At 45.8% G+C, this 27,465-nt stretch overlaps 1 protein-coding gene across 4 annotated transcripts in view; it reads left to right on the top strand.

The window, feature by feature from the left end:
* The window catches only part of CAMK1D (calcium/calmodulin dependent protein kinase ID), a 428,325-nt gene that overhangs the window by 375,533 nt on the left and 25,327 nt on the right, over window positions 1–27,465 (top strand). For all 4 annotated transcript variants that reach the window (XM_027592067.2, XM_027592070.2, XM_027592068.2 and 1 more), the window contains one exon: window positions 12,804–12,879. In XM_027592067.2, the coding sequence (XP_027447868.1) occupies window positions 12,804–12,879 (76 nt within the window). The remainder of the gene's footprint in view (window positions 1–12,803; window positions 12,880–27,465) is intronic.

The following is a 27,465-nucleotide window of genomic DNA, read 5'->3' as shown; positions in this document are numbered from 1 at the left end:
AGGAGAGTGTGGGCATCTGTCCGTCACTGTGTCTGGGGTTCCCACTGCTGGCAGCTCCTAGAGCTCGCTCTAACACCTAGGGGCCCCTCCAATGGAGTCCGGCCGGTGGGTGATACAGACCCATATAAGGTAGCGTGTTTGCAGTATTTCAGAAGCAACATTACAAATACAGGTGAGAGAGGGATCAGCAAGGACTGGAATGACCAGGGAAACATTCGTGGGAGAGGCGTGATTTGAAGGAAGAGTAGAATTCTGGGCCAAGATGGGGAGAGTATAAGCAGGAGAACAAAGGCCCAGAGTCCCAAACTACTTCTTGTCGGCTATGGAAGAAACGAACAGACTCATTTGGCTCGGAGGGGGGCTCGCACAAACAAGTGCTTGGGGATAATTTAGAAGAAAGGATGGGGCTATCTGGTGGCAATCAGCTTCTCGGGGTAACATGGTGGCAGTCAGGACGGTATTGACCTAGATTTGGAAGCCATGTAATTGAGCCAGGTATAACATTCCCCTTGGTGTCACCAATAAGGGAAAAGTCAGAGCTAAGAAAGTTAGTAAGTTACTTACGTTGCTTGCTCTGCTATGTTAATTAAAATATCCAAATGGTCTCTCTTGAATCACTAAATAGAAGCAGGCAGTCACAGAAAGCACCCATTCTAGTCATGTCGTTGATAAACTAAAGATGACACATCAACTCCTCTTGGTAGAGGAAAGCCTGTTGTTTTATTTCTTGATGTTGCTCTTTGTGCGCTAATGTGATTTCTCCAGTTCTGTGGGTCTCGTTCTCCTGATTTCAGAAAGAAAATTAAGCAGTTTAGAAGACCTTCAAACCATGGTCTATAGATTAAGTGACAGAGTGCCTTGCCAGAGGAAGACAAGCATGTGTTCTCTTGCTGGCAGCGTGACTCAGGAATCCCAAACTTGGCTTTAGAAGGGGCAGGAAGGCAGGGTGGCAGAGACTTGAATTGCTTTGTGATGTTTCTGAGCTAAATAAGACTATCCTTTTTCATCGAGCCCTACTGAGTGATGATCCACCACAGTGCACAGTCCTTCGTCTGGAGTCCATACCAGCAACCACACTGTTTCATTGTGGGATGTTGCTCAAAAACGGGAAGGCGCGCACTTACACCTGGTCCACGGCTGTGTTTATCAGCACAACCACACCATGGTTCTTCCCGTGGTGGCTGATTGTCATGTTACTAAAGCTTTGGGAAAGGAGTCCTTCTGGTTTCCTTCCATAACTTACTTGTAGTGCTGCCCGCATAGCTCTTTGGTCTAGCTCGGGCTAAAATAGTTGAAACAAGTTTCATCGTGTCTCTTGTAAATGGAAATGAAGAAAGGTTGGTCAACATTCTCGGCATATTTTTTGACAGTTAGAGGAATGCCCTTAATTCATGAGACGGTGGCGTTCTTAGAGCTTGATTTGGGACTTGTGGCTCTGATGAGATCTTGGAAAGTAGTCCTTGCAGCCAGCGTGGTGCTGGGACGAGGACCTCTGTTCTCCATGACACCCAGCCCCTAGTTGGTGCCAGTCACAGCACTGGGACAAGTAGCCTGCACATCTCCACCATTGGTTAGACAGGTGGGAGGCCTGAGCCCTTCATTAAACTCTTGGGTTCTCAGTTTCTTGGATGGACTAACTGAGCTCTCTGATTTTTTTCTGGTTCTGCCATCATATATTTCTAGAGACACATGACTACTTTAAATCTATAAATATCCATGTGTCGAGGATACTGACACCATTTTTTCCCATCTTCCCTCAGAATAGATAAGAAAAAAAGAGAGTAAGTTACCATCACCCATTTTTGTCCTTGTCGGCAACCTGTCACGGTGATTCCTCTCATCTTTCCCTGTGGGCCCTCCACCCCTAGCACTTTGTCCTTACTCTTCTGTGTGGCCATTTGTCCCACAGAGCTTGATTTTTTTATTTGCTCCCTTAAACATCACATTTTAGTGTATGGCTGTGAGCATCATGTCATTTTCATCCCCTCAGACCGTTGGTGTTGAAACAGGGTTTATAGAACTTGTAAATGGCCATGCAGGGTGCAGACGGGTAGGCAGGGGACCCAGGTAAGAATTTTCTCTTTCCTTCTCTCTCAGCAGCTAGTCAGTGACAACCAGCAGCGAGCGTTTCGTCGCCCCGGGTGCAGCAGCCAGACCCCATCAGTTAGAGAGAACAGGGCCCCTTGAGTGGGGAGACTGCTCCTTCGATTAGCCTGACGGGGACAGAAGCTCCTTGTCAGCGGGTGGGCAGAGCTCTCCCAGCCATGCCTTGGAGGAGCCCCCACTACACGTGTCCAGTCCCCCTACCTCACTCTTCACACTGTGCCCTTCACACTCTTCACCCTTCTGTAATTTCTGGATGGCTCCTCTCTACATCACATTGGGACGGAGTGTCATAGTTTCCAAACTGGTACCACTGTGCCGTGGTGGCAAGGAGGAAAAGAAGCCTTGCGCCATTTTGGAACTTACCGGTTGGTTTTTTTTTTTTTTTTTTTTCTTTTAATGATTAAAACCCCAAACACTGGAATGCCTTTGAAGGTCCTCTCAATCTTGACACGGAACTTGTCAGATTTCAGAAGCAGCGAAGGTGCCATCCCGTTGCCATCACGAACCCCGGAGGGCAGAGCCTGGATCTTGGGACCACCTCTAAAGGAGCACAAGACAGGCTTATTTCTTGCCACGTTGCTCTGAAATGCCTCACTCAGAACACTTCCCCTCCTCCCTCCCACCGAATTCCAGGTCTCTCCCACATTTTCAAACACCAGCTGTCTTCCCATTTTCCACTCCCTTCCCAGTCCTGAGCCTCACCCCCCCCACCACCACCCACCGGCCACATTCTGGCTTTGGCAGCATTTGAATGGCAATCCAGCTCCGATTGGAACGGTAATTACAAACCGGGCCGGTGCTTTCGAGGGGACTTTTCATGCCTGTGGTAACATCCAAGAGGCTACCAGGAAAATCAGAGCAAGCTGCCGTTTTGTGAGGCATTTTTAGTCACTTGCAACTCTAAGGGAAGGATGAGAAAGTGCAAAGGAACTTGTATCAGCAGAAGGACAGAGGGGTCCCAGGAACACTCGTCTGACCTTCCGGGACTTTGGGTGGAAGGCAAACCACAGGCAAGGAATGAGTCTGTATTTCAGCTGTATTTTTATGTGCCAGCCACCCAGATGGCAGTACTCTAAACCTTGGTGAGGCAACACCATTTGTGAGGATGCTCACAGTAAAGCCCCTCGTTATCCGGGATTTTTCTTTTTTAATCCCCCTGCTGCTGGACGTTCCGCCGACAGAAAGGGTTCTGACTCAGTGCCGTTGGTCCTGCCCCTCATTGTGATCGGTTCTTCCTAAGGCCAAATTCCACCTGAAATGGATGCCTGAATTGTACTTCCCTTGATCTGTAGAATTTTATTCATCATCCCTGGACAGGCAGCCCCTGGGTAGAAATGTCCTGTTTCTCTCCCAGTGTTTGCAAGAAATCCTTCTTGCCACTTCTTGGACACATGTTGTCACTGACTCTTTGGGGCTGGATTAGACACAAATCCCTAACCGTATTCCTTGACACGAAGGGTCCCATGCAACGCTTCACTTGAGCTCAGATTCTTTACCATGAAGACATAATTTCAGGATGAAGTAGCAGATGCCCTTCAAGACAGGAAACTGAGGCATAGAAAGTTAACAAATTCTCTGAGATACATAGGAGTTTTGTAAACCCCAAAGAGTTAGGGAAAAAATGAGGATACATTCATATTTATAGGTAGTCTTCTGGAACAAATTTTTCTAACCTCCCTCTAAGAAGGAATTATAAATGGGGCCAATGAAATGAAGAATGGGCTGGAGTTGGGCATTGCACCCTTGCAGCCATGACAGACTGTTCTCACGCCCGTGGCGCTGTCAGCAATGACGAATGGGCAGTTCCTGGGATGCAGTCTCTAGAACTGTGCCTGGACCGAGAGGGAACTGTAGAAGTATGTTGGTGAATAAGTGAATAAAAGGATTTGTAACTCAACGGACAGAGGAACCAACTGGATAGGAGGTTGGTATAGGGGGTTTGAAGGCTCCCTCCAACTCAAAGATTCAAGTTCTTAGATGTGCCCTTCCATCACTTGTGGGCCCAGTTCGGACTGATTTCTGAAGGTTCTAATGCAAAGGGTGGAAATCTCCATTTACGAATCATTTCCATTATGTAAAGCTAGAATCAAGGCAAAGTACTAAACGACATCAAGGATCTGTCCATCCTTAATTCTAAAAAATAATAAACCCTCTGTTCTCTTTTTGTTCCTGTGGTTCTCTCAACCCTTCATCCTTACATAATAAACTACTATTAGCTCTCTCTGTAACTTATTATGTGTATTATTTTCATGAAGCCTCATTACGTTAGTCCTAAAGAAAGGTTGGGCTCTGTGAATGTACCCATTTTACAGATGAACAAACTGGAGGCTTAAGGAGATCAAATGACTCGCCCGAGTCCACAGGTGTAATAAGTGGGGGATCCCAGATTTCTTTTACTGAAGGACATGAACTTGGTAACAGGGTGAGCTCTTCTCCGTCTCTTCCTCTCTCTGCAGAAAGTGCTCTTCAGCACATCCCTGAGAGCGCAGGAAAAGGGAAAATTCCTTTTCTGTTTTTTTAGAGCCTGGGGATTGAGTGTCACCGCCACGCCAATAGACAGCCCCTCTTCCCGCTTCCAGTTAGACTTGGTTAGGCCCTTCTCTTCTCTTTCAGTAAGGAATATGGGCAATTTAATTGTTTTAAAAACAAGATGAAAGGTTTCTGAATTTTTTTCCTTCCTTTTTGAAATCTCTGGAGTCCTTCCCTTTACCAGGAACCCTTCTCACAACCAAAATAAAACAGCTTGGGTTGTAGGACGTTTCCCACCCAGTGGAATTTTCCAGTGGGTTGGTAGCAAGTCTCCCAGCAGTAAATTCGATTATTTTACATTTTAAACCAGCTGTTTCACTAAAGAGCATGAGAAAAGCCTCAGAAAAGAGGACCACATCTGTTGGTCCAAAGATGTCTACAGTAGCTCGGGGTTGCTTTGCTAAAGCTGCATCCTTTACGTGGTATCAGAACTTCTGTTTACTGGAGTAAACAAAACCAGCCAATGGGATGCTGTTTCTGTCAGGGATGGCTAAAAACATGGAATTGTTAACCCCAAGATCGGGCCGGAAAGGAAGTTCTGAGAGATCACTTTGTGTGTGTGTGTGTGTGTCTCTATCTTATGGATCTCTTACAAAGAAGGTTGAGGGTGTGTTTTTTTTTTTAATTTTATTATGTTATGTTAGTCACCATACAATACATCATTAGTTTTTGATGTAGTGTTCCACGATCCATTGTTTTCATATAACACCCAGTGCTCCATGCAGTACATGCCCTCCTTAATACCCATCACCAGGCTAACCCATCCCCCCACCCCCCTCCCCTCTAGAACCCTCCGTTTGTTTCTCAGAGTCCATCGTCTCTCACGGTTCATCTCTCCCTCCAATTCCCCCCCCCTTCATTTTTCCCTTCCTTCTCCTAATGTCCTCCCTGCTATTCCTTATGTTCCACAAATAAGTGAAACCATATGATAATTGACTTTCTCTGCTTGACTTACTTCACTTAGCATAATCTCCTCCCGTCCCATCCAGGTTGATGTAAAAGTTGGGTATTCATCCTTTCTGATGGCTGAGTAATATTCCATTGTATATATGGACCACATCTTCTTTATCCATTCGTCTGTCGAAGGGCATCTCGGCTCTTTCCACAGTTTGGCTATTGCATACATTGCTGCTATGAACACTGGGGTGCACATGGCCCTTCTTTTCACTACATCTGTGTCTTTGAGGTAAATACCCAGAAGTGCCATTGCTGGGTCATAGGGTAGCTCTATTTTTAAATTTTTGAGGCACCTCCACACTGTTTTCCAAAGTGGCTGTACCGACTTGCATTCCCCCCAACAGTGTAAGAGGGTTCCCCTTTCTCCACAACCTCTCCAACATTTGTTGTTTCTTTCCCTGTCCGTTTTTGCCATTCTAACTGGTGTAAGGTGGTATCTCAATGTGGTTTTGATTTGAATTTCCCTGATGGCTAATGATGATGAACATTTTTTCATGTGTCTGTTAGCTATTTCTATGTCTTCCTCAGAGAAGTGTCTTTTCACATCTTCTGCCCACTTTTTGACTTGATTATTTGTTTTTTGGGTGTTGAGTTTGACAAGTTCTTTATAGATCTTGGATACCAGCCCTTTATCTGTAGTGTCATTTGCAAATATCTTCTCCCATTCTGTGGGTTGCCTCTTTGTTTTGTTGACTGTTTCCTTTGCTCTGCAGAAGCTTTTTATCTTGATGAAGTCCCAAAAGTTCATTTTTGCTTTTGTTTCACTAGCTTTTGGAGATGTATCTTGAAAGAAGTTGCTGTGGGCGATGTCAGAGAGGTGACTGCCTATGTTCTCCTCTAGGATTTTGATGGATTCCTGTCTCACATTTAGGTCTTTCCTCCACTTTGAGTTTGTCTTTGTGAATGGTGTTAGAGAATGGTCGAGTTTCATTCTTCTGCATGTGGCTGTCCAATTTTCCCAGCACCATTTATTGAAGAGACCGTCTTTTTTCCATTGCATGTTTTTTCCTGCTTTGTCAAAGATTATTTGACCATAGAGTTGAGGGTCCATATCTGGGTTCTCTATTCTGTTCCATTGGTCTATATGTCTGTTTTTGTGCTGAGAGATCACTTAATCTTTTACTGCCCTTGAGACCGAAAAGTAGTAATTCTGAAATCCCTTTGAAGAAAAGTTTTACAAGGAGAGCAGCACGCATGACAATTGGCCACATGCAGAGACTTAGGGCTAATTCTGCCTGTTTTATCCCCCAAATTCATGTCAGGAATAGCCATTTGTTAACCACACAGAATATGCTAAGCCCTAAAAATACAGACCCGAGCGATGTGCTTGTGGTCAGGAGGCATGAAGCCTGGTATTTGACAGTGTGATTCACGTGGCGGGGAAGAGATGCAGAATGTCCCGTAGGGCGTCTGGGAGGCTGGCGTGCTATGGGATTTGGGTGAGTGGACCTGGGAACCCAGCACGTGTCACCCAGGCGGAGCTGCTCCCACTCAACCACTACCCATCTTGCGCATGTCCTTTTCAGCACCTCCGGGGGGCTCTGTTCCCCTGACAGTCCCTGACAGCCTCCAGGGACTGGGACTTACGATGCGCTGGAGGAACACAAGGGTTCTCTTGCCTCAAATCCTTTCCTTCGGTCTAGGCTGTACCAGGAGACAAAGCCCTTTCCTGCTCTACCTGGGGGCTGATGGCATCACAAACAGGCTGTGGTGTGTTTTCATGACAGCTCTTTTTGTCAAGTGTCAATAGTTCCAATTAAGTTATTTCAGTTTAGGGGCGCCTGGGTGGCTCAGTCAGTTAAGCGTCTATCTTCAGCTCAGGTCACGATCCCAGGGCCCTGGGATCGAGCCCCGCATCGGGCTCCCTGCTCGGCAGTGAGCCTGCTTCTCCCTCTCCCTCTGCCTGCCCCTCTGTCTACTTGTGCTCTCTCTATCTCTCTGTCAAATAAATAAATAAAATCTTTAAAAAAATAAGTTATTTCAGTTCAAAGCCTCCCTCGATGAGGAGGTGTGGGGGTGGTGAGAGTCACTGTCACCCTCCCACTACACGTGAAGTGCGTGAGTTGTGCTGGGTACAGTCAGAAGAGAAAATCCTTTCTCTGTCAGATGTTCTTCGGCATCTGACAGTGTTGGGGGGGTGGTGGATTTGTGGTGGGCATGACTCGGAGAGCCCTTCCCACTTTGCAAGGCCCCCGGTCGGCTCTGCTCAAGGCCTCCTCTGCCTGGAAGCTCATTTGTTGTCTTGAGAGTTTGTAAATTGGTTGCTGTGACTTTTTAGAATTACAGCCAAACTCTTGCCAAGGATTATATGGTATAAGATTAATAAAGTAATAAAAAGATTAATAACATAATATGAGGGAGCGTGGCTGGTTCTCAAAGTGACGCCTGGTCTCTCAAGTGATCAGAGCCGGAGGTGGACTCTCACAGAGCACCGGCTACAGGCTGAAAGGATCTGGGAGAGGGTAGAAGGTGGGCCAAAAACCAGGAGAATTCAACAGGTTGGCCAAACAAGGGGAGCCAACGGCAGGACCCAGAGGAGAACAGGAAAGAAAGTATCCCAGCGGATCCCAGGGGTTCAGCATGATTTGGTCACCATAGCAAATTGTCAGGAGGGTTCTGAATATTGCCTGAGAATTGATGCTTTCCAAGAATCACTACGAGATGAAAAGTAGCTAAAGGGACATAGTAGGCTTGTTCAAACAATGTCCCAGAGAACATTTGGGTTTTTTTTTTTTTTTAAGATTTTATTTATTTATCTACCCAGCGGGAGAGGGAGAGAATCTCAAGCAGACTCTGAGCTAAGCATTGAGCCCGATGCGGGGCTCGATCTCATGACCCTGAGATCATGCCCTGAGCTGAAATCCAGAGTCGGGCGCTTAACCGACTGCGCCACCCAGGTGCCCCGAGTACATTTGGTTTCAAGAATCAAATCAAAAATGGAATTAGAATTAAGGCCATTAGTGTGTGTTGCCATGATACAATTTTTAAAAATATTTTTGGTTGGTGAGAATATCCTTTCCCAGCTCAGTCCACTTTCTCTTTTTTATTGTTACATTACACGTCCAAGGACTTTACTCTCTCCATTTGTTTCAAGTGCAGTGAAGAATCTCACGAGAAGGCCAGTGGTTCACCTGTCAACAATTGGTTAAAAAATGTTTATTGTGCTATTGTTGACAGAACCTAGATAAGACACAACACCAGAAAGAACAAGAAATGTTTGGCACAAGTACATAGACTTCTACCCCCAGTATTGCTACCTCGATGTTTGCTTGTTAGTTGTTTAGAAATTTTCCCACTAACACCCAAGCTACTGATCCTGGCATCCTTATGTCAGCGGCTCCCTTTTGTCAATTGTGAGACTAGAAGCATCTGAGAAAGATCCAGATACCTTAAAAAAACAAACAAACAAACATATATTTGATGCTATAAACTTTACCACTTAAACAAAATCTAATATTTTAAAAATTATATGTGTCATCTGTGGCTTCAAGAGTCTAAACATCACAAGCAACATCCCAGTTCCACGCTGCATAAAAATCAGCCGCTTGCTTTTCAAGTGCACACAGGGCCGTGCACGTTCTCCAGAACGCAGGTCGCTCTGCCAGCCCGAAGGTGAGATGCTGAGTGTGCACGAGCCCCTGGGCATACAGACTTCTGGAGGGACCCTACATTCTTTTTTTTCCTGTTTTTTATTGTTATGTTAATCACCATATATTACACCATTAGTTTTTGATGTAGTGTTCCATGATTCATTGTTTGTGCATAACACCCAGTGCTCCACGCAGAATGTGCCCTCCCTAATACCCATCACCAGGCCAACCCATCCCCCCACCCCCTCCCCTCTAGAACCCTCAGTTTGTTTTTCAGAGTCCATCGTCTCTCATGGTCCGTCTCCCCCTCCGACTTACTCCCCTTCATTCTTCCCCTCCTGCTATCTTTTTCTTCTTCTTCTTTTTTTCTTAACATATATTGCATTATTTGTTTCAGAGGTACAGATCTGCGATTCAACAGTCTTGCACAATTCACCACTCTCACCATAGCACATACCCTCCCCAATGTCTATCACCCAGTCACCCCATCTCTCCCACCCCCCACCACTCCAGCAACCCTCCGTTTGTTTCCTGAGATTAAGAATTCCTCATATCAGTGAGGTCATATGATACATGTCTTTCTCTGATTGACTTATTTCACTCAGCATAACACCCTCCAGTTCCATCCACGTCGTTGCAAATGGCAAGATCTCATTCCTTTTGATGGCTGCATAATATTCCATTGTGTATATATACCACATCTTCTTTATCCATTCATCTGTCGATGGACATCTTGGCTCTCTCCACAGTTTGGCTATTGTGGACATTGCTGCTATAAACATCGGTATGCACGTACCCCTTCGGATCCCTACATTTGTATCTTTGGGGTAAATACCCAGTAGTGCAATTGCTGGGTCGTAGGGTAGCTCTATTTTCAACTGTTTGAGGAACCTCCATACTGTTTTCCGGAGTGGCTGCACCAGCTTACATTCCCACCAACAGTGTAGGAGGGTTCCCCTTTCTCCGCATCCTCGCCAACATCTGTCCTTTCCTGACTTGTTAATTTTAGCCATTCTGAGGGGTGTGAGGTGGTACCTCATTGAGGTTTTGATTTGGATTTCCCTGATGCCGAGCGATGTGGAGCACTTTTTCAGGTGTCTGTTGGGACCCCGCATTCTTTATTCTTTTTTTTTTTTCTGAAGGAGGGATGGTGGCCAGAATTTCCCTCTTTCTAAAAGGCAGGGAAGGAGGCAGAGGGGGAAGAGAAGGAGGAAAGGGATATTCTTTTAAGGAGCCCTCCCTCTCATGCCCACAGTGCTGGAGAGCTGGGTCTGGGGAGCTCCAGGTCACACAGTATCAGCTCCTCCTCCTCGGAGTGAAACCTGCTTTGCAGGCGCCGTGACTCTTACCCCTCTATACATCATGGCTCAGGGGATCGGCTCAATCTTTGCTTATAAACTGTGGAATCAACTGTTGGAGGTGCCGACCTCTTCCTTTTCGGGGCTCCTTCTCCATGTCACACCTGGTGCATGACATGAGCTTATGCCCCAAACGCTGCACTGAACTCTAGCTGCCCCTGCACCACTGTTTGACAATCGGTGCCCTCGCTGGCTTGCCATCTCACTAAGGAGTCCAGCAGATCCCATGACATGGAATCCAGGGCTCCTGCCCACCAGCCTGGCTCTGTGCTCAGGATATCTGCCATCTGTCCTGCTGGGAAGTGACACCGGGTCAGACGTCACCGATGAGCCTTCTGTGCCTCCTTTGAACCTTCTATCAGGGCACATGGATGGCTCTGGAGGCTCAGAAATAAGCTCCTTACAGAATGCAGTCACCTCCCACCATCTGTGCCCTTGTGGCCGCTCAGACCAGAACATCAGCTCGGAGAGAGCATACCTCCTAAGTCAGCAAGACATTTACTGTGTTAAACGGCTCCCTTTTGTCAGTTGCCATAATAGAAGTGTCTGAGAAATATGCTCTTAGCAGTTATAGGGAAATGGAAGTATTGATGTGGCCAGCTCCCAATTATCCAAGGGCCACTTCTCCAATTTGTGAGTTCCCTAGCTTTATAGTTCTGTTTCTCCTTTCACTATTGCACTGGGGGTGAACGAAGCAAAGAAAGGACATACGTATTTATTTTGCTCTTGATAAAAAAGACAAAAATAAAGTCTTAATTCAGGTGTGGAGGAATGGGGGCTGAAATTGGAAAGTAGATTTGGGGGTTATCGGTGGATTGTATTTCTTACCATCATAACCAGAAACATTCAGCAAAAGTTTGTATAGTCCCTAGTCCTACTTAGGAAAATTTATCGTAACAAACATAAGAGAGGATTTCCCTGTTAGTTTTTCTGCAACGGGACTTGTCTTACACCTTAACTGTAAATATATTTCAATGGATGGAACTGGGACAAGGGTGAGATGGACCTGGTTCAAATCCCAGCTGGTCCAGATCTACTGGGTAGCATCAGAAAGAGAACTTCTCTGAGGCTCATTTCCCTTAGATCAGGTGCAGAGAATGATCATCATGAGGGTTGCTGAAAGGGTTATAGTAGAAAACATTTATGAATGACCCAGGTCACGACAGGGAGTTGGTTTAGAGACCAGTTTCTCAGTGGATCACTTTGGGCAGGTTCCTGGACCTGTCAGTCCCTCTGGGTCCTCACCTGTGACTTGGGAGTCATCATGATAATGATAATTAAGCTCTTCCCCTCAAGGCCAGTTGGGGTAAGTGAGGGAATGCATCCCAAAGCCATAGAACACACAATGCAGCAGACAGCTAGTTTTTACTTTGTCTACTCTCTTAAGTTTTCTGGAAAGTCTATGCTAAAGACACATCTGTCAAGTATATTTGGGTGAAAAGGAGATTTTGCTTGTGAAGATGCACTCTTTTTTCTTGTATTTATTTAGTCTTTGCACAAATGTATATGGCAGCCACTGCTGGTTGGGAGACACTGGGTGTGGGTATCCAACCCGGGGCTCAAGCCACAAGGCCAGGAACAGAAAATGCAAGAACAGGACAAAATAAGCTGAGACCCCCAGGCTGGAGGATTCTTGGATTAGAACCGAGGAATTGGAATTAAGGAGTATTTTTGCTGTTTCACGGATGAGAAACACCTGCCCAAAACCTTCGAGAGTGAGCTGAGAGCACACCTAAGGCAGTTTCCCAGGGGCCAGATTTCAGGTCTCAACTCCCCTGGATTGTGAGCTCCATTAAGGTATTAGGAGGAGGCTTCACTTTCATGCCCCCACAGTACCGAGGAAGGCCCTACCCCGGGGGCCAGAAATGCTTCCCTGAGTTAATTTTAGGTGAAGTCACACCCCAGGCTCCAGGTGGAGTGTACCTGTCTCTGACTCAGTCTCTTCTGAGCTGCGGTACCTAGCACAGCACTGACATGAAATAGTCACCCTATTTCAATTCATTGATAGATTGATTAGTTGAACTTTTTTGTTAATCTCATTACACACACACACACACACAGACACACACACAAAATGCTCTCATGATTTTCTAGCTAGAAAAGCCAACACATAAAATAAGTTCTATATCTCTACCCAGTTTTTAGAATCACAGAAAGCTCAGCCTGGGGGGCAGACAGAAAAAGAGAAGAAAAATCTAAAAAATGTTTTATGTCTCAGGCATTTAAATTGTCAGGCTTGTGTCTCTCCTTTATCACTTCACAGCTCCTGAGGTCCTGGCCCAGAAACCGTACAGCAAAGCTGTTGACTGCTGGTCCATCGGGGTGATTGCCTATATCTTGTAAGTATTGCTTGCCACCTTGGTTGGTTTTTTTTCTTTCTTTTTTTCTTTTTTATTGTGGCAAACTATACATAACACAAAATTTACCACTTTAACCATTTTTTAATGTACTGCTCAGCGGCATCAGGTACATTCACAGTGTTGGGCAACTGTCACCACCAGCCATCTCCAGAACTTTCTCATCTTCCCAAAGGACAGCTCTGTCCCCATTAAACACTAACTCCCTGAGGTCCCTGGCAGCCACCCTCCTACTTTCTGTCTCTGTGCACTCGACTACTCTTGATTCCTTGTGTCAATGGGATCATCCAGTATTTGGCCTTTCGTGACTGGCCTTTTCATTTATCATAATGTCCTCAAGATTCATCCATGTTGCAGCAGGTGCCAGAATTTCCTTCTTTTTAAGGCTGAATAATTGTCCGTTATATGCATATAATACATTGTGTTTTTCCATTTATCCATCAGTGGACACTGGGTGGTTTCCACCTCATGGCTATTGTGCATAATGCTGTTACGAGCACAGGTGTACAAATGTCTGCCTTTGGGGGTATACCGGAAGTGGGGTTGCTGGATCATATGGTACTTCCGTTTAACTTTTTGAGGAATCTCCACACTGTGTTGCAAAGCAGCACTCTCACTTTACGTTCCTCACAACAATGCACAAGGGTTCCAGTTTCTCCACATCCCTCCCAACACTGATTTCCCATGTTGTTGTTGTTTTTTAAGATTTTTTATTTATTTGACAGAGAGAGACACAGCAAGAGAGGGAACACAAGCAGGGGGAGTGGGAGAGGGAGAAGCAGGCTTCCCGCTGAGCAGGGAGCCCGATGTGGGGCTTGATCCCAGGACTCCGGGATCATGACCTGAGCCGAAGGCAGACGCTTAACGACTGAGCCACCCAGGCGCCCCTGATTTCCCATGTTTTATAATAGCCATCCTAATCGCTATGAAGTGCTTTCATTGTGGGTGTGATTTGCTTTCTCGTTTTTAAAATTTATTTGTAGTGTGCTTGTTTGAGTAGAGTTGACACACAGTGTTAATATTAGTTTCAGGTGTACAACAGTGATTCGACAACTCTATACATTACACTGTGCTCAAAGTGTAGCTGCCCTCTGTCACCTTACAAGGCCATTACAGTATCATTGACCATATTCCCTGTGCTCTACCTTTCATCCCCATGACTTAGTCTTTCCATCGCTAGAAGCCTGGACCTCCCTCTCCCCTTCACCCATTTGGCTCATCCCCCAACCCCCTTCCCTCTGGCAACCATCAGTTTGTTCTCTGTGTTTATAGGTCTGATTCTGCTTTTTATTTATGTATGTATTTGGTTCATTTTTTTAGATTCTACACATGAGTGAAATCTTATGGTATTTGTCTTTCTCGGTCTGACTTAATTCACTTAGCATAATACCCTCTATGTCAATCCATGTTATTGCAAATGAAAAGATCTCATCCTTTTTTATGACTGAGTGATATTCCTGTGTGTGTGTGTGTGTGTCTGTCTGTCTGTCTGTCTATGGACACATGGGTTGCTTCCATGTTTTGGCTATTATAAATAATACTGCAATGTTTCTCTTATGGCTAATGATGTTGAGCATCTTCTCATGTGCCACCTTAAATTCCCTGGGGATACAAACCACTATGAAAGTATTAGGACATCGCCAAAAGAAATCAAAATGAGAAAAAATTTGATGAAAACCAAAATTTAGCTTTTAGATTCCTCATTTCTTCTCAGGTACCTCATTTACACAACCCAGGAAATGCTATCATAGGCATAGTGTTGTCGCAGTTAATTAAGGGTGATCAATTTTAGGTTTTATTATTATTTTCTATTTTGCTTAAGTCCACTGTCAAGTTATTTTTTAATTACAATTTCTTTTTGCAGTGATACTTTCAAATGCTTACTACGGAGCATATTCCTAGAGTGGGTTTGGGCCAACTGGTGTCTGTAATTGATGGGAAATAAATTTCTCCCCGAGGAAGGGAAGGCTTTCTAGCAGTTAGAGCCCGCTACACACAATGAAAGACCGTGGGGGATTGTGATCAGAGAAAGGTCTGACAGTATGTGGCATCCTCGGGGACTGCTGGAAACATCCCCCCCTGTGTTGGCTTTGTCTCATTATCTGGAAGGCAAGTGGTCTTTCTACAGCATACATTCAGCTGGGCAGCTTTTGTAGTTTAGTGTGGATTTAGTTGACAGCTCCTGTAAATGCCTGCCATTATGACAGGATTTATCCATTATAATGTCCTTGGCCCCTACGGCTCCCACTTACGGAAATAGGTAAAGGCCAGGTTCATCTGAGCTATAAAGCTAGCATATTGCACTTACAGAGTGCTTTCACTTTCAAAGTACGTTGACTGTCTTCTAAGGTAGTTTCATCCTTTTTCATGGGGAGGGAGGAGTTACAGACCCTTTGAGAATCTGGTGAAAGCTGTGGACCCTCTCCCCTAATAAATTCACACACATACACACACACACACACACACACACACACACACACACACACACACACACACACACACACACACACACACACACACACTTCTGCATACCTCGTTAGGGAGCTTCCTGGGTAAGCCGAAAGCAGACACAGGCTGTGTGTTCTTTACTCTGGCTCCTTAAAACCCCAGTGGAAATTCTTATCAGAGGTCCTACCTTGCCAAACTTGACATGGAAGATTTAAGGAAATGAATGACGAGCCACTGTCCTTCCTGCAGAGGACCAAAGCTGGTATCATCTAGAGAAATCTGAGGCTAGGCAAAAAGCACCCCTTCCTCTGGGCTTCTGCTTGCTTGTTCCTTCACATCTGTTCTGAATCCTGAACCACCGCTCTGGTCTACACAGATGTCAATAGATTTCCTTTGCATATATAACTGTATATGTAATTGTCTCCCTGAAGTCTTGGCACCGGGGTAGGGTATCTATCTGCACAGCTATGAGGAGGTGCAGATGGCTTTACTGAGATAAGCACTGGTATCTTAGACATTCGGCTGCTAGCACAAAATAGGGTAGACCAGATGACTCAATCACAGTTCAGAAGGCTGGGAAGTTCAAGATCTAGGTGCCTGCTGATTCAGTTCCTGGTGAGGACCTTCTCCCCACCTCACAGACTGCCACCTTCTTGTGTCCTCGCAAGGCAGAAGGGGAACATGCATGTTCTCTGGTGTCTCTTCTTATAAAGGCACTGATCCCAGTATGGAGGCCCCATCCTCATGACCTCATCTGAACCTAATTGCCTCTCAAAGGCCCATTTCCAAACACCATCACCTTGGGGGTTAGGGCTTCAACCTATGAATTTGAGGGGGATACTCTTCAGTCCATAGTAAATGGTTTGGTTGTGCTATGCTTAATAGAATTATTACAGTGGAATCCCCTTAAAACATGGACATTTCAGGATGGGCATAGCACCTACTTTGTAATAATGCCGACATCAAACATCTGTAGAACAGTGCAAAAATATAAATATGGTCACAAGTTTTATCTCCCTTCACCCTCCCTACAATCCTACAAGATAGATGCAGTTTTTATTAAACCCACTGAGAGAAGATAAAACTTAGGGAGACTACATAATATAACTTGGTATTAGAATCGACACTTGAACCCAAGCCCCACTCTGACTTCCAGTCCAGCTCTTTGTGCTAACATCTTATGCCCTCACATGCAGACATGGCCACGTCACTGAGAGAAGAGAGGACGTTTCTCTCCATGTTATATCCAGCTTGTGTTTATTTCTTTCTGCAAATGTTTACAGAATATGTACCATGCACCTGTCACTATGGTCGATACTGGGGATGAGTGCTCAACAACACATACAGAGCCCCTGTGTTTGTGACGCTGGCTCACAGTCTCGTGAAAGAGACAGGCATTCAAAGAAACCTCATAAATGAACATGGAATTTTAAAATGTGCAAAGTGCTTTGAAAGAAGAGGATGAGGGGCTCTGGCAACGTGGAACAGAGGTTACCTCTTTCTAGTGGGTGGCTGGGGAAGCCTTCTCTGAGCAGAGGACCTAATAAAACAAAACCTAAATGATAAGTAGGTTAGGCAGATAAAGCGTGAGGAGGAAATATTCCAGGCAGAGTGAATAGCTTGAGCAGAGGATGCTTTCAGCTGCAAGTAAGGGACAAACCAGGCCCAACTGGCATAAGCATTTAAAAAAAAGTCATACCTCACATAATAACAAGTGCATAGGTGGGAAAGCCCCATGAGTGCCTAGGTCACATCCTCATTCCCTGGTTACATCCACCCTTGCTCTCCGCCATCCTCAGTGCATCGGTTTTTCCTTGTACCCTCCTCAACCAAACATGATGGCCGCCATAGCTGCAGCCTCAGGGACAGACCCAGCACCAACTGGTGGAAGAAGAGGTGATGCTTAGCCCTGTGTACCTGTGAGGGCTAGACTGTCTTCCCCAGAAGTCCCTCAGCCAATGTTCCCTCATGTCTCCTTGGCCAGAAATGCCACCCACACTCATTTCTAAAGCGGTCCCTGGAAGAGAGAATGGGATGATCACAGCTGGCCGAATGAAGCAGGTGACCGTGTGGAGGAGGGGCAAATCACAGTTGTGCTGGGGAAGAAAAAGCAGGAAACAGATTTGCAGTAGGTAAAGAACGTGTCTGCCATGGCCCACAGGTAGGGCATTATGAGAAAGGCCAGCATGGTTACAGTACGGTGTCAATACAGGATATCAGAAAACTTATATTCCAAGAGGTAGGCAAGAGCCTGGGGAAGGAGAGACTTGGCAGAAAGTTTCGTTTAACAGAGGTTAATGGGAAGCCAAAGAAGGATTTGGGCCTGAGGAGTGCACTGACCTGATTTCACTCGAGGACTGTTCCGGCTACTCTGTGAACAGGGGTTGGGCAGGGCAGCAGTGGAGGGTGCAGACCCTCGAGAGGCGCTGTCAGGTGAGCAGTGCGAGTTGCTTCTACCAGGGAGGCAGTGATGAGGGTCAGGTGGTAGGTGTATTTTGGATGCAGGAGATAAAAGAGAAGTTTCAAGTGTAAAGCCAAGTCTTTGGCTTAAGCAATCATGTAAATGGCTAAGAAAAAGAATTAGGGAGTGGTGGAGGAGCAAGTTTAGGAGGGTCAGGGAGATCAAGAATTTCGTCTTGGGCATGTTAAACTTGAGACCGCTTTGAGATATCCATGGAATAGTGTATGTACCTGGGGAGGTCAGAAGTCTGTGGGAGAGATCTGGGCATATATACATCTGAGTATAGTGAACATAGTACATCCAAATCCTTATCATGTATATGACACAATACTTGGCGGGGTTAAAATACAGTATTGAGTAAAGCAATACTATATTTATTTCTGTTTTAAGTATAAACTAGTTAAGCTTAAATGTGGTAGTTCCCTGGTCACCACTAGCTTTGCTCCAGGGATTAGTCTCAGGTTGATTTAACGACTGGGTCCGACTCCAAAATGGCAGGCAGGGCCTCTGTGAGAGGCCTGTGACCTCGGTTGGTGTTCCCAGCACGAGGCTGGCTCCGGGTCGAACTAGGGTTAGAAGCTGGAACTCACGGATCTCACTCTCAGACTCTTGCTACTTCCCACTGACGCACTGTGCCCAGACGCCCCACTCCCATCCTGCACCGGGAGACTGGAGAGCCTGGCTGCTCAGCTGGCCATGACCCACAGACAGCACACAGGGGAAGCCAGCTCTGCCGCAGGGGTCCGCACTCAACTCCCATTCTTCGTGTCACCTGGGATGGAGAAGGGGTTAGCCTCTGCGGTTTTTTGGGGGTGCAGCATTATTTTCATTTGATCAAACTGTCACGCTGAGATACCTGATCACGGCAAAAGCGCCTGTGACAGACCACGTACCAAAGGTCCTCCTCTCTGCACACTAGGCAAAACATTCCACATTTTGTCAGAGCAGATACTTGATGAATTGCTTCTCTTTTGATCTCTGCACTTAGGATAAATATTTCTTTTTCTATCAGGGATACTCATTTTTTTAAAAATACATCAAATGGGTCCTTATCCTGTCAGGAATCTCTCTTTGGGGATCAGGACTTAACCAAAAAAAAAAAAAAAAGCCATCTTTGCCTGCATCACTTAAGTTACTGAGAAAGATGGAGGACAGAGTGTTCTGGAACCCCGATGAGCATGTTGGTGTCCAGGCTGGAGATGTGGCTCAGCCAAGAAAGCACAAGTTCCAAGGACATAGAATCAGCATTTCACTGACCAGACTCAATTCTGTGATCATACATACGCTGCCTTTCTTCACGAAACTTCAAGGAGATGAGTTGATGGCTTGCCTAAATTACGCTCGGGGATACAGCGCGCTCTGGAGAAACACGGGATGTTTGCCGCCTAAGAACTGGGTGGAGGTCTTAAGAAGTTTAGGCATTAGAGCCTTAGGGCAGGCTGGATGGTTCGGGCGGGTCTGCCGTGGGTGGGGAGGCCCCTACCCGTGCTGTGACCTCTGACCTCCCTGCCTACCAGAACCTCCAGGCCAAGTACTTACCGTAATCCCCTTGTTTTTGACTGGCCTCAGACATTGTTCAGTCTTTTAAAACCAGGTCACGTAAATATCGATTGGCCAACATACACAGCCTAATAGGCTTTGTTAGAGCGGCACTAAGAATGCCTCATCTGCATGGTAGGTCCATTTTCGGAGACAAAGGATGATCCTTGCCAAGGCAGTCATCATGATTTTAAACCATTGACAGCTGCTTCTTTATGGATACACATGTCCCAGGGAGAGAGCATGAACCCAAGCTCCAGTAGGAGAGAATGTAGCATAATTAGTGCCAGGGAAAGACCCAAGCATGGGGCATTATGTTGGTTGGTTACTACCATCAGTAGGAGGAGTGTTAACACTAATTGGAGTAATTAACTGGCCTTGCTAGCAGGCAGCAATCATCTTGTTATATTCCTAAGCTTTGTGGGATGGGACACATTGCCTTGTTTAGGCTGCCTTGGGTCCATGGTCTGGACTTTGGCTTTAGAAGTTCAGAAACTAAATTAACCTGCTTATTCGTCTTGCTCAGACGATCCCAGCGAATTGATTCGCACTAGCCAGACTCAAAAAAAGAGATTAAAAAAAGAAAGAAAGAAAAAACCTGGAGTGTCAGTTTACTAAATCATGAGATCTGTGCCCCACGGGGTAATTGGATATGCATGTCATCAAACTAGCATGTTCAACCCCCAGGAGGAAATGATCCGCAAGAAAGCAAATTAAAAGCAGAAGTTTCCTTTACGAACAAGAAATCAGAGCCCTAGAGCTGGATGGCCTGACGTGTTTTCACAAAGCCCATAGTCGTCTCCAGGGTTTTTCTCTACCAGGGAGTCTTTCTGTCCCGCTGTGGCCCGGCTGTTCCTGGGGGCTGGCCGGAGTGACCCCATGCTGGCCGCTACGCACGCCTCCCTCTCCTGCCTCCTGCCCTGCACAGCAGGCTCCACCCGGCTCGCTCTTTCATCCCTTAGGTATCATCACTTGTATCACGGCGGGCTTTGGTGGTTGTCATTCTCAGGCTTACTGATTTTATTCCACCGACTGCATTTCAGCGTGGCACTTTCCGAGGATTTCCAGAAAGGTGCCTCATCTCCCCTCCATGGTCTCTGCTGAGTGGATCCTGTGCGTGGCTAAATGCCTTTTGGTTAGCTTTAATCTCAGACACAGGTATCGCTTGGCCACATTTCTGCTTTGTTTGTGGGCCTGTGGCCCTCTCCCTGCTGCTTCTAGAGAAAGAGTTTATTGGTTGTCTGTTCACAGTTGGTTCAACTCTAACCCCTTAGGACATAGTCAAACAAATACTGTCTGGTTTCAAGAAAGTAGGTGGAGGGGTGTGCACAGCGATGAGGGAGGGAATTTTACAAGCAGTGCAATCGAGATAAAGCAATTCTGCACTTTAGGTGGTGGGGGCAACTTCCTGCCAGTGAATCCACCAATGTCTTTGTCTCGCAAAGGCCCTGTGGTAGAGAGGACACCTGGAGGGAGAAGCAGGAAGGGAATGTCTCACCTATATCACCTTTACACTCAATGGCCAGTGGCTTCAGGCCAGATGGAAAAATATGTCACTTCCTCTGCTCTCTTTTGTTCATGTCAGCATCGTCTCCTGGAAACTGTCATTTTAGCAGTAGCTAAACGTTTCAGGAGATGTAGCCTTGGAAAATGGAAGGCAGGGGATTGACATTCACTCACTTAACGAACATTTATTGAGCCTAATATGTGTCAGGCGATATGATGGGGTTGCAGAGATGGATTCATCACCAACTGGTCTTGGAGGTGCTTACTGTCGGCTGGAGGCGACAGACAGGAAGCAGATCTGTTCAAATCCAGTCTTGTCACCTGTCACCGAAATGAGAGGTGAGAGCTCCCAGGGCAGAGCCCTGAACCCTACCCTGGCCTTGAGGAAGTCTCCCCAGCAGAGGCGATGGTGATCTGGCTCTGGATAGGCTATCTTCAAATACAGACCATCGTGCAGGGAAATGGATGGTTTATCCTTCAACACCAATTATCTGAAGATACGATGCGCTTACTCTGAGACAAGATGTACCATTCGATCTGAAACGAGTTTTTCAAATAGAACTTGAAAAATTTGATCCAGCTTTGACCTTCTGATATCTAACACTTGGTGGTGGGGAAAAAAGTATCATCTTTGAATTATCAAGATTTTTAATTCACCTGTCACCAGAGTGTGCAAATGGAAGCATCAGAAGAGGCCCTGATGATGTTTTACCATATTTACCATATGGTATGCAGGCAGCACACCAGAGTCGGGAGGGAGGTGGTGCGTAGATGGCATGAAGAAGCAGAAAGCCCATTGGAGGTGCCGTGGCAAGTCGTGAGTTTGGACTCCTTACTCCGTGCTGGGTGTGTGACCAGGAGGTGCAGAGGATGGAGGCGGGGAGGGGAGAGGCCCTGATTTCCAGGAACAAGTCAGGAAATGCTCGCGGAGGTGGCGAGAGGACCCAGGGAAGGACAGACTGGAAGCAGGTGACTCTGCGCCCACAGTGCGGCGTGCACTGGCGAGACCCTGCTGAGGACAGCGCTCCGGCCCTGCGATCCCCTTGCCATGCACCGAGGGCTCGCTGTCTAGGCATCCTCAGAGTGCTCTGGAAGAGATTAAGCAGAGGCCAAGTGCACAGCGCGACCAAAGACCGAAGCCCGTGGTGTGGCAGTACCGAGACATTTCCCAAATGCATGTGGCTGTTCGTCTGCACCCCATCACAACCGCTTACCGATCAGAACGTGAGAGAGAGAGAGAGAGAGAGAGAGAGAGAGAGGCAGGAGAAGGAGGAGGAAGGAAGCAAGCTGGGAGGGAGGAAGCAAGAGCCCCACAACCAAGAAAAAAAAGTCTCGATGCAAAAAGTCGAAATTGGAAATCCGCCCGGGGTTCAGAATCATCAGTTAGTGCTGGTGTTAATCACCTCCAGAGGGGATGTTTGCACCCCTCGGGGCTTAGGGATGAAATCCGTGACTCGTGAGAACTAATTTTAGCGGCTGGAAGTTTCTCTGGGTTTTTCCGAACGCAACACTCCCCGACTGTTTGAAGCTCTCCCTGCTCTTCCTCCTCCCTGCCTGTTCTCCCTTCCACTGTTAGCGGGAGTGGAGTGCAAGAAAGTCTGGGCTTCCTCTGGCTGGGTTTGACCTGCAGGAGGAGGTGCAGAGCCTCTGCACAATCCCCAGACCTCCCATCTGGCTAACGCAACGATCAAAAAGTTAGACACTTGGAAGTGGGGCCATGGATCACGACGCAACAGCTATGGACCCTGCATTGTCTAGCCCACCCCTTTAAAACTGTTTTACTCCAAATGGAGGATGCTACTCATTTCTCACCCTTGGGGAAGTACTGAGTCTCCTCCCTACCCCCTCTTCCCGGCTCCCAATCTTCAGCTCCAGTTGTGTATAAACTTTCCAAGAAATGTGTTCCCTTTCTCCCCTAGATCTTTCCCTGATCTGCTTACTCATTCTCAGCTTTCAAGGCATGATCCAAATCTCCAGGGGTGACATGGGACCTTTACCCACTGTATTTTCATCAGTCGTGCTTTGCTGAAGTCAGCCTGCACATGGTTTTAATATGTGAACCATTCCTAGTTTCTCCAGCCTGATCTCTTCCAAGATTGCACAGAGAAGGTTCTGGAGCGTGCATAATCAAACATATGGTTGCTGAAATAATTGGATTACTTCTTGGTAATGATTCGGGTCTTGGTCATTCTATTTTATAAATCCGAATAATATGCTGAAACCTGTTTTGTTCACTAAGTGGGCCTTGCAGCTAAGTACAAGAGGTTTATCAGCTTAAAAAACTTTGCTTTATTTTATTAAAGTCTGTCATATTATCCAGAGTAAGATGGATAAAACTCAGATTCTTTAGCACAGGCCCCAGACGTTCCTAAATACCCACTGAGTGCCAAAACAAAAAGGTAAATGGGGCCTTCCCAGAGTTGTTGCATATCAGACAGACTCTCATTTCCAAAGGAAGAGACACCCAGATTTGATTGGCTTTGTGAATGTTTTTCAGAGACTCTTTGGGCCTGGGTTGGCCTTAGGTGGCTTACTTAGTTTGCAATAATATACCTAGAGGTTTGTTGTTTTAGTCATTTCCATGGCACCCTGGTCTAATTGCATAAAAATATTCTTTCTTCACAAATATGCCATTGAATACAGGCATATGCAGGAGATTTTGAGCTCTTCCTGGAATCAAGGGCTCCTGGGCTAAATGATTGGAAATACTGGTCTACAAAGAGCAAAGTAACAAGCTGGTCTCTGGGACACCATGTCCTCATATTCACGACACAGTGCACAACGTTAGGACCATAAAAATTCAGTCATTGCTCTTCTTCCTTTCTTGAGCAAGCTTAGAAGTTTAGGTCAGGACGGATGGGCATTTGTGGACGATTCTGAGACTTTGCACAAAGTTTAAAAATATATTGCTTCATTTCCATGTTGAGGCCATTGGACTGAGTCCCTTGGGGTTTGTCTGCTCCTCTGTCCCCCTTCTGTTGTTCTTCCTGGTGGTGAGCAGCGTTCCACTTGAGTGCTTCTGCTGAAGGACGGGAAAGGGATTACAGAACATGTGACAGCACTTTTGTATGTTCTGCCCGTTATCTGTATGTCTCCGCATCCATCTATCCATCTATGCGTGTGTTTTATATATAATGCATATTATTATATAGTATGTGTTATATATATTATCTCTCTCTATAAGGTGGGCGCTATTATCCTCATTTCACAGAAGAAACTGAGTCTTAAAGAGGATATGTCATTTCCCCAAATTCACTCAACCTGTACTTGCTGGAGGTGAGATTTGGAATCTGTGTTTTGTTTCTTGAAATCCCAGGCTGAGGAAACCACAGCAGGAAACCTCTCTGAAAACAGAGTGACAGTCGGCCCTCAGAGGACAATAGCAAGCCTTTCCTTGAAAAGTCACATCTCCATTCTCCTTCAGAGCTCTTTTATCCGATTAGACTCAACAGCAAATTCTGGGTTGCCTTTTTCTGGTGATTATTCGATTGTCAATGTGAACGATTGCACCCAAATGCTTTTTGTATAAAATATTGAAAATAATTGGGGCAACTGGGTGGCTCAGTCATTTGAGCGTTCAACTCCTGATTTCAGCTCAGGTCATGATCTCAGGGTCGTGAGATTGAGCTCTGTGTTGTGCTCCGTGCTGGGCGTAGAGCCTGCTTAAGATTCTCTCCCTCTCCATCTGCCTCTCTCCCACCTCACACGTGCTCTCTCTCTCTCAAAAAGACCCCCAAAACTCTAAAATATTGAAAATAAGTTTTGGCATTTAAGCACATTTCAGGTGCTTAGAAAATTCACTTATGTATGTTATTTGATTTCCCAATTATTCTGGGTCGGTGAGGCACATCTCCTGCCCAGTCCTGTAGAATTCCACAAAGTCTTGACAGAAGGGTTTCTTTTTTTTTTTAATTTATTTATTTTTATATTTTTATTAACATATAATGAATGCATTATTTGTTTCAGGGTATAGTTCTGTGAGTCATCGGTCTTACACGGTTCACAGCACTCCCGATAGCACATACCTTCCCCCGTGTCCATCACCCAGCCACCCCGTCCCTCCCACCCCCCACCACTCCAGCAACCCTCAGTTTGTTTCCTGAGATTGAGTTTCTTATGGTTGTCTCCCTCTCTGGTTTTGTCTTGTTTCATTTTTCCCTCCCTTCCCTTATGACCTTCTGTCTTGTTTCTCAAATTTTTCATATCAGTGAGATCATATGATACTTGTCTTTCTCTGATTGACTTATTTCACTTAGCATAATACCCTCTAGTTCCATCCATGTCGTTGCAAATGGCAAGATTTCGTGGGGTTTTTTTTGATGACTGCATAATATTCCATTGTATATATATATATATACCACATCTTCTTTATCCATTCGTCTGTTGATGGACATCTTGGCTCTTTCCTATAGTTTGGCTACTGTGGACATTGCTGTCATAAACATTGGGGTGCATGTACCCCTATCTTTGGGGTAGATACCCAGTAGTGCAATTGCTGGGTCATAGGGTAGCTCTATTTTCAACTACTTCTGTTTTCTGTTTCTATTTTGAGGAACCGCCATACTGTTTTCCAGAGTGGCTGCACCAGCTTACATTCCCACCAACAGATGTTGGCGAGGATTTCTCTACATCCCTGCCAACATCTGTTGTTTCCTGACTTGTTAATGTTAGCCATTTTGACTGGTGTGAAGTGGTATCTCATTGAGGTTTTGATTTGGATTTCCCTGATGCCGAGCGATGTTGAGCACTTTTTCATGTTTGACAGAAGGATTTCTATCCTTTACATCCTCTCAAGGTTCCACATGGGAGTTCAAGGAGGCTACTGGACGTGATCCTGTTGGAATTTGGTTCAGTATAAACTCAGGTCCATTTTTCTCCAATCCCTGTCTCCCATGGACAGGCCCTAATAGTCCCAGCCAGTCCCCTCCCCTCTGTCTTTCCAGAAGGTAGGCTGGGTTAGATGGTTAGGTGTTGACTTTGGGAGTGCAAGGACTCAGCTGGTCTTTATTTCTTTGGCAGGTCTTACAGCCTTGGTCCTGGCTCTGATTCATGTATCACACACTAAAACATGCACCCTGACTTCAGAGGCAGGTCTAGGAAGAGGGTGTGTATGCATTTCCTCATCTTTGCCATAACATACTTGACGGCAATGTTCATATTAAAGGTTAATACAACTTGGCTCTGGAATTGGATGAGTAAAGTTAAAATTCTGTTCTGCCCCTTTGGTGTGAGAAAGTTGCCTCATCTCTCATGCAGTCCCTCATCTGGAAATGGAAGATGGAAGTGCTTATGTCATAAGTACACATGTCTCATAAATGAGACAAAACCTGTTAAGTTGCATTGCCCAGTGCCTGGCACACAGTAAATACTCAACACATGGTGGCTATTATTATTAAGTTTACAGGACACACACAACTTAGTTTCTTCTTTATAGAAAAGTCAGCATCCTGCTTGTGCTATTCACATATGGCTGGACTCTGAACTCTGAGGAGCTAGGACAGGGCCTGTCTTCTTCACTACTAGATGATCAGCATTTGGCATAAACGTTGGCACTCCATAAATCTCTGTAGAATTGGGCTAAAGTGGCTTTTGTTTCTCTAAGCCAGAGCCCTGGGCTGTTAGATGCCCATGCCTGCCACTTGCTCGGGTTGAGGCCACCCCTTCATCTCACTGGGGCCCACTTTCTCAGCCTCCTAAGTGAGGGGTTGGCCAGTGCCAGAGGATGACTACTGGACCCCACAGAATAAAATTCTGTGATTCTGTGCAAATCCGCCTACGAGGCAAAGTCCTTCCTCAGGCATATATTTCAGCTGTGGGTTTGAGGATTCAAACTGGGAATGGGGTACAATATATGGGTTGTGTCATCTCATGAGCATCAACTGGTTGGAGGGAAAACAGACCAGGGAGACTGATGCATGGAGGAAACCATCAGGGCGCAGGGCAAATGTGAGCGTTGAGAATAATTGTTGACCAATGGTTGTGCTCATTCTGCTCCACTTCGGAGGACTTACAACAGAGGCTATTGGGCATGAGCAGGTTTCACTGCGAAAATAACTTAAAAATTTTAACACATGAGAAACTTTAGTTAAATTATTTCCCCCAGAGTAAATATCCATTTCAGGGTGTTCAACCCTACTTTGTAAGTCAACTTGAGTGAGTGCCGTTTTGCGCGCAAACACGCACAAGCAATTTTCGTGTAAATATTTCCCATTTATGAAAGAATAGTCAGTTGACAAATATTGATTATTGTTGAATGCTAATGAAAGATACAAAGGAAATGCAATATATGACATTGTCTCTCTCCTGTAGGAACTCACGATCCAGGTGGGAAGACACATGTAATAACCATGAAGTAATCCTTTTTAAGTGTTTTGAGGGGACCCAAGAAAGAGATGGGATTGAGGTAGAATGTTAAGAATGGGAAGTGTTCAGAGAGAGGTTGAGTGTGGTGGGGGTGTGGCAGTCCCTGAAACATTGAGGCGTTGATGGGCTCATTCATCCAGCTGATTCTTGCTGAGCATGTCCTGGGCTGGGTGTTGGGGATGGTGAAGATGAATGCGGTACTGTCACCTCCCTCAGGGAGCTCAGAATCTAACAGAAGATGGTGGGACCCA

The sequence above is a fragment of the Zalophus californianus genome, chromosome 9, assembly GCF_009762305.2.
Source record: "Zalophus californianus isolate mZalCal1 chromosome 9, mZalCal1.pri.v2, whole genome shotgun sequence".
Lineage (NCBI taxonomy): Eukaryota > Metazoa > Chordata > Mammalia > Carnivora > Otariidae > Zalophus > Zalophus californianus.
Note: the sequence above shows the minus strand (reverse complement) of the source record. Positions and strands in the feature narration are given on the sequence as shown.